This window comes from Somniosus microcephalus, chromosome 9 (genome assembly GCF_052327205.1).
Source record: "Somniosus microcephalus isolate GS21.2 chromosome 9, FLI_Smic_1.0, whole genome shotgun sequence".
NCBI lineage: Eukaryota > Metazoa > Chordata > Chondrichthyes > Squaliformes > Somniosidae > Somniosus > Somniosus microcephalus.
In genome coordinates, this window is record NC_140995.1 from 102,687,935 (window position 1) to 102,701,919 (window position 13,985).

The following is a 13,985-nucleotide window of genomic DNA, read 5'->3' on the forward strand; positions in this document are numbered from 1 at the left end:
GTTTCATGGTCACCATTACTGATACCAGCTTTTTATTCCAGATTTATTTAATTAACTGTATTTAAATTCCCCAGCTGCCGTGGTGAGATTTTAACTCATGTCTCTGGATCATTAGTCCAGGCCTCTGGATTACTAGCCCAGTGACATTACCACTAGGCTACCGTTCCCGTTAGAATGATACCAGGGATAAGAAACTATTGTTCTGAGGAGAGATGGGGGGGTGGGGGCTATTTCCACTGGCACAGGTAAGGTTATGAGGAGATTTAATTGTTTTTTTTTATTATGAAGTTTGATGTGATGTATATGGAACGACTATTTACTCTGATTTGAAAGGCAATGAAAAAGGGTCATTCATCTAAAATTGTCACTAACAATGTGGAGAGCATTTAGTAGAAAATTCTTTATGCAGAGAATTAGAGCATGGAATATTTTGCCACAGAGAGCAATTGAGGCAGCGACTATTGCATCTTTTAAAGCAACATTAGATAAATATTTGAAGCAGAGAAAGATATAGGGCTATGGAACAGAGCAAAGTAATAGGATTATTTTGGATTGCTCTCGCAAAGATTTGGCGCAGACAAGATTGGCTGAATGGCCTCTTTCTGTGTTGATAATTTCTATGACCAGTTTCAACAAACTAGTCCAGATATGTTTGGGCATTATTCATCTTTCCCTACAGGTGCCTGCTCATTGATGCAGACTAGTTTAATTTATTGAATGCCAACATTTCAATATAACACTAAGTTAACAAAACAATTATTCATGGTAAAGCCTCAAGCACGGTGTGATTCTACTTGATGTACTTACCCCTTTCTTTTCCATTCTGCAGTTTTTCTGCTTCCTCCTCATCCTCACACCCTTCATCTGCTGAAAGAACAGGGCAGGTAAGTGACAGTGCTCTATTGCTCTATGATAGATGACAGTTGTTTATACAGGAAACTTTGTGTTATCCGGAGGCTAAGTTCGAGCCACTGGCAAAAATCAGGAGCCGTTTTGTTAGGTTTTTTTTCTTCTCGTGGCTTTTTTTTCTTCTCGTGGCTTTTTTTTCCAACAGTCAGGCTCTGGAAAGTCTCTCTGAAGCTGTTGCTAAGCTACAGAGACACTTCCAAGGTACGGGCCGACTGTTTAGAAGCTGTTGCTAAGCAACAGTGTTTGTTGTCAGATACGGAGATGAAAAGCTCCATATGCTTCAACATTAACGCTGGTGTGTCCGGCAGTTATGAGGGAACGGCAACAGCTCGGTCCCGTTGGTGCCGGATAGCACAAAGTTTCCTGTACTGTGAAAACAGCCCTGCTTAGTCACACTGAATAAGTGGCCAGTTGATCAAAGCAGGACAACAGTTCTCATGTTTCTTCACGTAGATTCTGTGCCGAGATACTTTAATAAAAATCATTAAAATTGACGAAGTGATTGAGTTTTCTAGCTAAAGTTCAGCATTTTTCATCATTGATTTAGCAGCTGTTAAGGGACCAGAGGAGAAAATTTCCTCCTCTGTGGTAGGTGTAGCTAAGCTGCAACAGTGTTTTTAAAAAGAACGCATTTACAATTTTGCTATGTCTAGTGCACCAAGGATATCTCCCACTATGTCATTTATTTCTGAAAGGTTTACTGTATGTGTTAGAACTTGGTGAACAATTCAGTTAATAACATTTCTATAGCAACACTGAGCTTGCACCATATGAATTCAACTGATTTGGATAATGTATGTGCCAGAAAGGGTAAACAACAGCAAGTACTCATTCCAAAGATGGAGCTTTACCCCACTTTTAATAACTTACTTAGGCCATTCTAATAGTGCAGTTTCTTTACTGTGCTGAAACTTAGCTGCGCTGACAAGCATATAAAGTTTGAATTATATAAATTCTAGTGTTAGTTTATTTGTATATAACATCTTTTGGGGGATGGGGAAGAACTGAAGCGATTAAAACTTGGGTATTTGCAAAGCCAAAACCTAAGGCCAATGTCAGGTACAATGCAACCACTGCATGAGGTACAGATGTGGCTGTACCATCTTTTTCAAGAAAGAGACTTGTCACGACAGCTACTGATTTGAGATCATCCGCTCAAATAGCCAGGATTCAATGCCTACCATGATTAGGTTGCAGAGAGGCAAGCAGGTACTGCTGAAGCTCTTCACCTCCCATTGGTGGACTCACTGTTTTATGGGTACAAAAGTATGTGTCCATCCTATAGTCAGGAGGATGGTAGTAATTCATTCACAGATGTTATGGTGAGTTGGTCTGCTCACCGTGCTGCTCATCAGTTAGTTACTGGTACCTGCTGTGAATCTAGCGAGGGCTCAAACCCATGCTTGTCAATGAACAACCAGTGACTATCCTCCTGAGAGGTGGGAAGGAGAGGCAAGTGGGGTATCTTTGGAGTAAAGGTGCTCAAAGATAATACGTCTGGTGATGGAAAGTTGGAACCAAGTCAATCTTCTTTGGCAAACTTCCAATATCTGAGCATTCCAGATGGTGTGATGGCTCAGTACAATCAAATGGCCTGCTGCTATTTGCTATTTCAGTTCACACATGAAGAATGACTATTTGGGTGAGGTACCAGAATGTGATAAGCAGCCACAGAATAATACCCAACAAAAGGTCACTACTTGCAAGAAGGAAATTGGCAGAAATTGGAGAAAGCAAATATAACTTTCAAAACAAACACAAAAGAGCTCAGTTTACTATTACACTCAGTTACAGATGGCAGACAAGTGTTATGATGAAAAATGGAAAATGGAGTGATCGCCATTCATACTTTGTTTCACTTTACTTTTTAAAGGAACAGGCAATTCCAAACCTGAAGTGTATTAACAAATGGGCCACCATGATCTAGAAATTTAGATGATAATTTGTACTGGTTACACAAAAGCTTCAGGGGAGCTGTCAGCCTTGGTTCAGTGCTCGCACTCTCACTTCTGAGTCACATGGTTGTGGGTTCAAGTCCTACTCCAGAGATTTGATTACATAATGCAGGCTGACTGTTCAGTGCAGTACTGAGGAAATGCTGTGGAGGTACCAGCTTTCAGATGGGATGTTAAAACTTAGGCCCTGTCTGCCCTCTCAGGTGGATGTAAAAGCTCCATGGCACTCTTTGAACAAGAGCAGGGTTTAAGTCTCCTGTGTGTCTTGCAGGACCCATTTTCAATTTTTGAACGCGCCAGTGCTTCACTCACCACATGCACACCACAACGTGGCGCTAACCAGCAGGAAGGCCCCCGTACTTACCTAACCCTGACCCACATTAAAAGACCGTGGGCTGTGACCCAGCTTCCAATCGCTCCCCACACAACCAACGCTACCTACCCCCACATCGGCTCGTGGCCACCCCCCCCGGCCCAAGTGCCCCTCCCACAAGTCCAAATCACGGCCCGATTGTCCCCCACACCCTGATCGCACCCCCCATCCCTTCCTCATTTACTCACGGGCTGCTGTGTCACCAGCAATGGCCTGACCTTCAGTCACGATTTGCCGGCAGTTCTGCACAGCTCGCCGGCTCCGTGGAAATGAGGCCTGAAGCCCAATATTGGGGGCAGCTCGGAGATATTAATTGGTGTCTTTTAAGGAGCGCCTTAAAGGAGGAGAGGTGGAGAGGTTTACGAGGGAATTCCCGAGCTTAGGGCCTAGGCAGCTGAAGGCACGGCCCGCAGAGATCTCGGAGGATTGTAGAGCTGGAAGATGTTACAGAGCTAGAGAGTGGCAAGGCCAGGGAGGGATTTTTGAAAACAAGGAGAACTTTAAAAAGTTAACCAAAAAATTGTAACAAATACGACTACTTTCCAAACTGTCGTAGGAGCCTATCATTCATGTTTCTCTTATGGAAAGGCTCATAGCAAAGAACTTAAGAAAAATTAGGCACATTCCTCCTTGTGCAATTTGGTCATCCTCTGCAGCAGTGTCATTGGTACAAAATAACTTCAACAAAGCAGATGCAGTATGGAAATTTCACAGAAACCCATTTCACTGTACTGAATTCCCGAGCACAAAATAGGGATATGCTATTAGCTGCTAATGCACCTGTGTGAAATGTTCATATTACATCTGTTTTAACAATGAAAAAAATAACAAGAGTTCAATTATAGATTTTGCCCGTCTAAACTTGGATTGTGTGTGCAGAGAGTTTTTGTGTAATTTAACACTGGGATGAAATACAACATTACAACAGTGACTACACTTCAAAAGTACTTCATTGGCTGTAAAGCACTATAGGATGTCCTGAGGTTGTGAAAGGCGCTATATAAATACAAGTCTTTCTTTTTTTCTTTTTACTAGCTCTATGACTGGTGATAAAAGAGTTCTGAGACAGAGGGGCAAGTAAGTCACTTAGTCCTTCTTTCAGGTAATGGGATTTTCTTGATTCTACTCTCAGCTAGCTTCATTTTTTGGAAAAGTTTCTTGTGGCAAACCTGTCGACTTACCTGTAGCATAAATAAACCTAGCTGCAGCGTTGCTAACGGTCTCCATTTTAAAGTAATTCAAGCAGTTTTGCTCAGTAGTGGATGGAATTGTTCTTTGTATCGTCAAGACTATTGTTTGGTAGTTTTTTTCGCCCTGGGTTTTTGTGGGTTCTGCATCTTGGGCCACTCACATATTTGCACTCTTGCCCCTTAAATCCAAGAGATAACTCTCACTTGCCCACATATCCAGGTAAATCTGTTCATTGCTCAGGGGTGAAACTGAGAATCCTTTTTACTTGATTTTATTGTGTCCCTGCACCTGATCTTCCTTGACTTTGGAAGATGGCCGAATAACACTTCACTAGATGGCAACTTAGGCTTAAACTGCTAAACAAAGTTAACAGTAAAAAAATAAGTGCACAGTAGCACTGTCACACTGCAGGTTTTATAGTATTTATTAAGCTTAACAATTCCTTGAGTGATTGAATGTTTTGAAGAGTCATACTGCGCTAAATTATAATGTACACAACATTCGACCGTAGTGGTTGTTCTTTTATTTCTTAACATCCATGGAAGCTTTCCAGCTTAGCTGTATCTGTCCAACGTCTTCAGATGGACTTTTCGTTTTGAAAGAGGCTGAGAAATACCTCTCAAAAATTGACTGGGAGGGAGGAAATTTAAAATAACTGTCTGCTAAACTCTAAAAGAGCTGCCAGTCAATTATATCTTCAAATCAATTCCACAAGATGGTTGTAATTGAATTGAAGGGCTTGGTCCTTCCTTTGTAAACCTGGTTCAGAAAAATGACTGATTCTACAACAGTTGTGTCTAAATAGGCTGCAGCTTTTTTTGTGAGTGAAGCAGGTTTCTAACCCTTATTTAGTACAACAAAAACATGAAGCCAAAACCATGATATATATACCCTATACAAAAATGTTTCATTTTTTGACACAGTCATCTTCAGAGTTACTTTAAGCAGAGCAGAATGGAAAATATGCTGGAACTGATTTATACAAATTGCACAATTTCAGTCTCCTTCATGGAATTCCTTGACTAAATCTCTCAGTTTCGACACATGCAAATAGATTTATTTCTTGGGCATTGGCCAGGTAGGGAAAGCCATGTAATATTAGATGAAAAATGACTGGTAACTCGAGTCACCAAACCAAAGCCTGCTTCTGATTAAAGCTGCTAGATTCCCTTTTCTAGTTTTGCTAAGCAGCACTTCAGAAATAAGAAAAACGTTAATCTACAATGAAACATAGGCTAGTACACGATTATGTGATACAATGTTTTAATATTGACTGACAACAGTCACACTGCTGCATGACTGTTTTTCATTATATGTATGTGTGTGTGATTTAGTATTTACCAAGAATAGCAACAATTAATAATTTTCTTTTGTAATGCAAAACATGTATTCTAACATAATTGTTGCTCTATTTTCAACACAGTGATTACTGCCAGATTTCACATATACAATGGCACAGTTTCACTTGTCACAAGGCCAATGGCACAGTGCATAGTGTTTCTGACTATGGGTTAGAAGATTGTAAGTTTGATCCTTTTTTCTTGGCTGTGTCCTGCACTACGGGCCCTGACCCTTTATCTGGGGTTTCTCAAAATATATATTTTTTAAAGTTCTGATACCTGCACTGTATCTGGGGTACTGCAAGTGTGCGGTGCGGATTTAGAATGCTGAACTTGCACTGCTCTGCAATCATGGCAAGCAGGGCCCTGTACATGTATATTTAAACACGTGGCGAGCTCTGTTCACTGGCCTAAAACTGCTCGTGATACAGGGATATTAGAAAAGATCAGTCTATCATTATGACTGAAGCAGAGTTTTAATTCTGTGACGAAGAGAGACATTTCTGGATTTCATTTTGTTCTGTTTTATAATAGCAAGGGGGTAAAATGGAAACTGCCTTTTCTTACCAAATGTCAAAATGGAGCCTGGAACTTGGTTGTCTGCTCAATATAGACACGGTGTTGTTCTGTAAATCAGTTAATATACAGGAGTTTTGTTCTTGGTGCAAATTAAACTATATATGGTCAAAACATTAGCAGATATGTGAAATATGGATTAGATGAGAACATCAGCTCATTAATTGGATATGCAATATCCCCTACCATTATTTCATTAATCAAGGATAATGAGCAGGTCTAGCTTAGAGGCTTTTAACTCTTTTAGTCCAGGGAACGCTTTTATGTCTTCAATTCTAACTGGAGATCCTGACATCATGAATGCCTATGAAAGAATGTTTGATCCAAAAGTCCTGTCGATTAGCAAGCTGTGTAAGAAATACATTCTGAAAAAGGAATTGTAATCCAGTAAAATTTTGACAAAGGGTCCGAACCCGAAATGTCAACTTGTCTGTTCTCTCCACAGATGTTGTCTGACCGGCTGAGAGTTTCCAGCATTCTCTGTTTATTTTAACCCCTTGTGAACTGATTCTATCTTTATTGCTTTTACGTATTGCAGTATCCGTATCTTGCTGCTTTGCGGCTTCAATATATTATTTTACCTGCAAAACAAATTGGACTATTATTTTTAGCCTGCATACATTGGTCTGATAATGTGCTATTTTCCACTTTTTGAGGGAAACAAGACATTTGGTGAACACCCCACATGATTTCCAGTGCACAACAGCATAATTAAGGGATAATTATTAATTTAATGGCAAGCTATACCACTCACTGTGCATGAAAGGGTGCAAGCTTAGGTTTGCAGGAGACTGCCTGCTTATGGAAGCTACGTTTTTGTCATGAGCCCCAAACAAAAGTGCAAGGACTTAGCCTGAACTATAACAATCCTGTACTGTTATAAAGTTTAAAAAGAATTTAGATGGTTCAAGCAAGCATATTTTACTTGAAAGCACCAAAGTTCAAGTGGTATCAGACTATTTCCTCCACATGGTCTCACTGTGCTATAAAATGGCTAAATGGAAATTAATTTGGTGAATTTATAGCGTTCATGTTGGTTCAGTAGGAAAACTGTTCATTCTTGGCCTATACACCTTTCCTCTGAGAAATGCAGCTCTCCTCATTCTCCTCCTGCAACAACAACAATTACTTGCATTTATATAGCGCCTTTAATGTAGAAAAATGTCCCAAGGTGCTTCACAGGGGTGACACCGAGCCACATAAGGATGTATTAGGACAGGTGACAAAGGTAGGTTTTAAGGACCATCTTAAAGGGAGAGAGGTAGAGACAATTAGGGAGGGAATTTCAGATCTTAGGGCCTAGGCAGCTGAAGGTACGGCCACCAATGGTGGAGCGATTAAGATCTGGGATGCGGGTGAGGTCAGAATTGGAGGAGTGCAGAGATCTCAGAGGGCTGGAGGAGGTTGCAGAGATAGGGAGGGGTGAGGCCATGGAGAGATTTGAAAACAAGAATGAGAATTTTAAAATCGAGGCATTGCTGGACCGGGAGCCAATGTAACTTCGCAGCACAGGGGTGATGAGTGATGGGGACTTGGTGCTAGTTAGGATATGGCCAGCAGGGTTTTGGATGAGCTTAAGTTAACGGGGGGTGCAAGATGGTACGTCAGCAGAAAAGCATTGGAAGAATCGAGTCTAGAGGTAACAAAGGCATGGATGAGGGTTCCAGTAGAAGATGAGCCGAGACAGGGATGCAGATGGGCGATGTTACGGAGGTGGAAGTAGGCGGTCTTGGTGATGGAGGGAATATGGGATTGGAAGCTCATGTCAGGGTCAAAGAGAACGCCAAGGTTGTGAATGGCCTGCTTCAGCCTCAGACTGTGGCCAGGGAAAGGGATAGAGTCAGTGACTAGGGAACGGAGTTTCTACCATCCTTGGACCAGCGAGAAACATCCTGAGTGTGAAATGCATCATGAGTGTAAACAAGCAGAACTATCCCAAACTGTAAAATGATTTTTAATCTTCTTTACGTTCTACACATGTGGAAATCCTTAAAGTTTCTCAGAGGAAAGGTGTATAGGCCAAAAATGAACAGTTTTCCTACTGAACCAACATGAGCACTATAAATTCACCAAATTAATTTCCATTTAGCCATTTTATAGCACAGCGAGACCATGTGGAGGAAATAGTCTGATACCACTTGAACTTTGGTGCTTTCAAGTAAAATATGCTTGCTTGAATTATCTAAATTCTTTTAAAACTTTATAACAGTACAGGATTGTTATAGTTCAGGCTAAGTCCTTGCACTTTTGTTTGGTGCTCGTGACAAAAAAGTAGCTTCCATAAGCAGGCAGTCTCCTGCAAACCTAAGCTTGCACCCTTTCATGCGCAATGAGTGGTATAGCTTGCCATTAAATTAATAATTATCCCTTAATTATGCTGTTGTGCACTGGAAATCATGTGGGGTGTTCACTAAGTGTCCTGTTTCCCTCAAAAAGTGGAAAATAGTGCATCATCAGACCAATGTATACAGGCCTGACAATCTTGTCTCTTTCTGCTCCATCTCCAAGTTCCATCAGTTCAGGAAGGAGTGCCGACTGCATTCGAAGAGCCCGGCACTTCCCCTCAGTGCCGGGCTCTTTTGCCGGCACTTGCGATCCTCGATCGCGCTGCACAAGGCCCCTCCCCTTTAAGAAGGGGAGGAAGGCCTGCAGTACCGCAGCACGTTGCGTAGCGATATTCAGCTGCAGCGCCCCAAGAGGGATGCGGGGCACCTCCAGTAGCACCGCGCTTCCCTCTGGGGCGCGCGCAAAGTGAATTTCCGGCGGGCGGCTGCGACTACTTCCGGGGTGCTACTTTTAGTGCCCTGGCGAGGCTGAAACGGGGCGCCACTGAATTTATAGGCCCATGAATTTACCTGTACCCTTCCTGAACGATGGAACTTGGAGATGGAGCAGAGACAAAATTGTCAGGCCAGAGCTAAAAGGAGTGAGGACACATCTGTGAAATCATGGTGAGAGCAAATTAAACTGAGAACTGCTGACAAAGGACAAGCAAAATGAAAGAGAAAGAGCTAAGTAACAAGAAAATTAAAGCAACAGAAATAAAGGATACAGAAACGGTAAAGGAGAAGGGAAAATACTACAAAAGCAAATAAAGATAGAAAATAGTGCTGAATAAATACAGGAGGAGGATAATAAACTGAAAAATAAAGGGAAAGACTGGAGAGAAACAGGGAAATACGACAAAAAAAAATTCACTGAACAAAAGTAAACAAAAACAAGTTAGCAAGCTGCCTCACCACAAACTGGCCTGTTTCCAGTCTGCTTGAGGTAAGCCAGATTCTGCTGAAAGGAAGTCACTCATCAAGTCTGCTACCTTTTCAACAATTAGTGGCTTTGGATGGATGGAAAGCCAATTATTATTTTTAGTATAAACATCTCTAAGCTATAATTTAATTAGAGGAAATGAAGTATTAAAATTCAACAGGCTTCCAGCTTGACAACAAAAAATATTGAGCATATTACGGGAGTGGGGCGAGATAAATGTATTGGCCTGGAGATTCCGCTCGATTGTGCTGGTTTGCTTGGCACAATCCCCCAGATATCGGCGTAACCGGGACAAAAGACTGTGGAAATTTTAAGCACAGATTGCATTCAGCACAACACGAGTTTCCGTTATCTACTGCACTAGTTTAAAAAAAAATCGTGCTAGAAGCAGCCCCGCCCACAAAACTGGCAGCGCCCCCCAGGGTGAATTAATCACCATTGGGAGTTTCCGCTAATTGTGGTCATCTGCAGGCCTTTGAGGAGGCTCCAAAGATTAAGCTGGTTCTTTAGGGTGCAAGGACACCAATAGAAATGTTTTGAATGATTTAAAAAAAATTTTTACTAAGGAACTGACTACTGTACCCCAATCTAACTAGAAAATAGTTTTGCATATTTTTAAAGTAATTTTCAGTCATTTAAAATCAGGTTACTCACAGGTGCTGGACTGACACTGTGATTTAAAATGCTTATTTTTTGTGATAATCCCATTTTCAGCTGTATTAATCAAGCTTTACCAAGTTACCACTTTCAAATATATCAAGGAATTAAAAAAAAAAAATTATGTTTTAAATCGCCGCCCAATTGCGCTGGTTCATGGCAGATTTAACTTTTGGCAATATGCAAATCAGGTTGAGCAGAAACTTTTGGGGGAAAAGAAACACTGTTCAAAACAGGCACAATTTGTGTTGGAACTGCCGATTGCACCCACTACGTCCTGTCTTTTTAAAACAATACTTTTACTCTTGTGATGCACTATTGCTTTTAAAAACTCACAATAAAACAGATTTATGTAGGCATCTTATTAAAGTAGACATTTTATTTTTTCTCTCCCTTATGGCAGGCCTCTTAACCAGTGCCACAATTTTTTGTAAGTATCGACAGGTACAGATTCTCTTGTTTCCAAGAATTGCTCCTTGTCATCTCCCTCCTGTTACTTTCTCGACTGCTTATGTTCTCTACAGTATTTCTGTCAGCAGTAAGAAGGCATGATTGGCCAGCCAAGTTTAAAATCATTGTTATAAAATAAAATGAATCCAAATTGGATGATAATTTTTAAGATATCCAGATGTTGGGGATTCAATCATTCCAGAATAAAGTTCGATATTGTGAAAATCTTATAGCATTAAGCATCATACATTCTAATCCAGCTGGGCAGGCAAAGCAGTGATGGAAGTGTTTTGTTGGGGACTGAAACGTCAAACAGAACAATCAACCAGTACAGTAGCAGTCGGGGAAAACATGTTTGTAAAACGGTAGTTCCAATTAGCAGAAGTGTAACAGGAGTGTAAAATTAAAAGGCTTATTTTAAAAGAATATATGACAAAAACTGCCAATTTTATTATCCACACAATCAAGACAGTTCTAGGATAAGGCACTTACAGACACTTATCCTGGAGCGTGCTTTAAAATTAATATTGTCAAACACAGAGTTCTTATTAACCACATCTCCAATTTTTGTCTCGGACTTCTTTTCTCCCGAAGATAGTGACTCGGGCTGCGGTGTGTTTCTATAGGTGCTGGCAGTGTTCTGGGATCTCACTCAAGTGACCATGTTTTATGCATACGGTGGATAAAATCAGAAGCAGCAACCCTGGTCAATATTTTTGTGGCCTAGTCTCAGCTGCTGGGGCCAACTGCAAGGGCTAAATTCTCACTCTAGTGGATATCAACTAACACAGCACAGATGAGGAATCAAATCTGGGGCTCAGCTGACCTGTATGACCCAGTTTTACACCACAAAATATATTGTCCACGGAGCCAGAAGGCTGTGGCACAGAAGTCCTCGACATAAGAAATGTTTACCGTATAACAATGAACTTTACTATAATTCAACTTATAAACAGGCCTGCCCATAAATTCTGACTAGTTATCACACCTATGAATTAACTATTCATCGTTAACATCTTTAAAATACCCAGACGGAATAAAATTTAATGAGAACAGTTAGGTGCCCAAAAATCTTGTGCTTTTCGTTCCCAATCAAAGCAGACTTAATTAAAATAAAAACAAGACTAACCTACAGCCCATTGAGCTACATTTGTTCTAATGTGGACTCAATTTAGAAAAGTAATTTTACTGAACTAACTTGGTGCTGACCTGTGAAAAGGTCACATTAAATAGGCAAAAATGTAGAGGGACTACAGTCCTCACTGCACTCTTTTTCAATGCTGTGTTTTTGTGCCTGAAGCAATTTTGCTAAAGGCTAAAATTTGTACTTGTGACCTGCTTAAGTGGTAGTACTGTCAGATTATACATGGTATGGGGCCTAATAGTGTATTGGAAACCACAAGTAGATTAATTACCCTTTTTTCCATATCCACTCTTCCCAAATCATCCAAGTTTCAATTTTTTGGGTGATGAAGGGGATTCTATCACTAAGAAACTTCTTTGGGAATTCATGGGCGATCAGTCAGCACCCTCTGCTGCACATGATGTAACAAAAAAAGAGAAATCAAGGTGAAGGGCCAGGGCCCATAGCGCAGGATATCACCAAGTTTGAAAATGGAAGGGGAGGCAAATCAGAAAGTAGTGGTTAAGTGATACCAAATTTGAATTTTAAAGCCTTTAGGAACATAAGGGGAAGGAAAGTAAGGAGTTCCACTGTTTTGTGGTCTTGAAAAAGAATAAGTAAGAGTAAGAGACTGCGATAAATCTTGATTTCAATTTAGTGAAGGTATAGGGAGGAGGAAGTGTGTAGAGGACCACATGTTAGTGACTTGGGAGGAACAAGAGAGGAAAGGGCTGAACAGCAACGCTACTATTATCGATAAAATAGAAAGAAGCAAGGTCATGATGGAGGGAGAGGTTGGAGGCTATTTATATGACAGGGATGACATATTAGCTTTGGCCTGTGCAGGAATGTTAGGTAAGTGTTAGAAGAACCTCACTAAATATGGGACCAATATATGAGTCTCAAATGGACTTTATAAAGATTTAAGAATTGTTAAGCACAAAAGGAAACTGAACTTCTTAAAGGCAGCTTTATCAATGGAATAGATGTTCCATTTGAGGTCAGGGGAGCTAGTGAGGCCAAGAACGTCGCGAGATGATGAAGGGCAAAGGTAGTGCCTTTTATAAGAAGTGGCAGCTGTTGGTTAGTCTTGCAGGGGACATGAAAGGACTGGCGCTGAAAATCCGTGATGGGGCGCATCTCAGCTTCAGTACTGAAAGGCGTCATTTGGGAAACTCCACGACCTTGACAGACTTTCTGGGATTGGGAGAAGTTCACACATTTCCCTGCCAATGACAGGAGCCCATGTCTCTCGGCCCACTGAAGAGGCTAGAATTTTCAGTCGATGATTGTCTGGCTGGAGAGGAATGCTGGGTGCCAGGAGTGCCACCCATTCCTGGAAATAAGTTAGAGGTGCTCCTGCAGCTCCATTTTTTTAGGGAGCTGCTTTAAAAATTAAAAAATTCTCCTGAAACTTCCTAGACCATGATGGAACCCCATGTGGGTCTCATTGCTGATGGTTGAGGAGCTATACATGATCACGTTTTCCTGACCAAGCATACCTCTGCCGACCAAACTCATGGTGTCAGTGAAGGCCTGGGGTACAGAAACTGCTCAGACTTGGGTTTCCCTGCCGCTGGCCTGACTCCCCTTATGAATGACAGCTATGTAAGCTCTGCCCCCAACAGTCCATAGAGGAAACTCCGGGGGAAGGCTGGAAGCAGCCTCATTTCTGGCCATTCCGGCAGACTTCTGCTGAAGTTGTGGCTGTAGATTTTCAGGGGCACTATACCGCTAAAGAGTAGAAAAAAACAAAATTTTCACTGCTCCTTAAAACAGGCCTGGAGGAGATTATGATGAAGTGATTCGGCAATAAATTTGGAAAAGGAACAAAGATTATGGGTGTTGAGGGTGTGCAATCTAAAGAAAGTTGATAAGCATAAAGTGGAATCAAGAACGGAAGTGCAAATAAGGTAGGATGGTAAGTGGAGAAAGTCATTCATGTGAAGAAGGAACACAATGGAAGAGAGGAGAGAGCTCTGAATTAATGGAAAATAAGTCAACTACAGCATATGCAGAGCAACTTGAAAGGAAACTAATTAGCCGCGGACACAGCTTGGTGGGACAGATTAAGAAGTGTGCAAATACTAGACTCTTTTAAAGCTTTCGAGATGTCAAAGGCAATGAGCGATGATTCACCAAAC

The 13,985-nt window shown here is 41.2% G+C and overlaps 1 protein-coding gene across 12 annotated transcripts in view; it reads right to left on the reverse strand.

The window, feature by feature from the left end:
* dtnba (dystrobrevin, beta a) overlaps positions 1–13,985 on the reverse strand; it is a 694,100-nt gene that overhangs the window by 16,033 nt on the left and 664,082 nt on the right. For 10 of the 12 annotated variants that reach the window (XM_085996923.1, XM_085996913.1, XM_085996915.1 and 7 more), the window contains one exon: positions 808–867. In XM_085996923.1, coding sequence (XP_085853049.1) covers positions 808–867 — 60 coding nt within the window. The remainder of the gene's footprint in view (positions 1–807; positions 868–13,985) is intronic. The other 2 variants (XM_085996924.1, XM_085996919.1) reach the window with 1 other exon arrangement.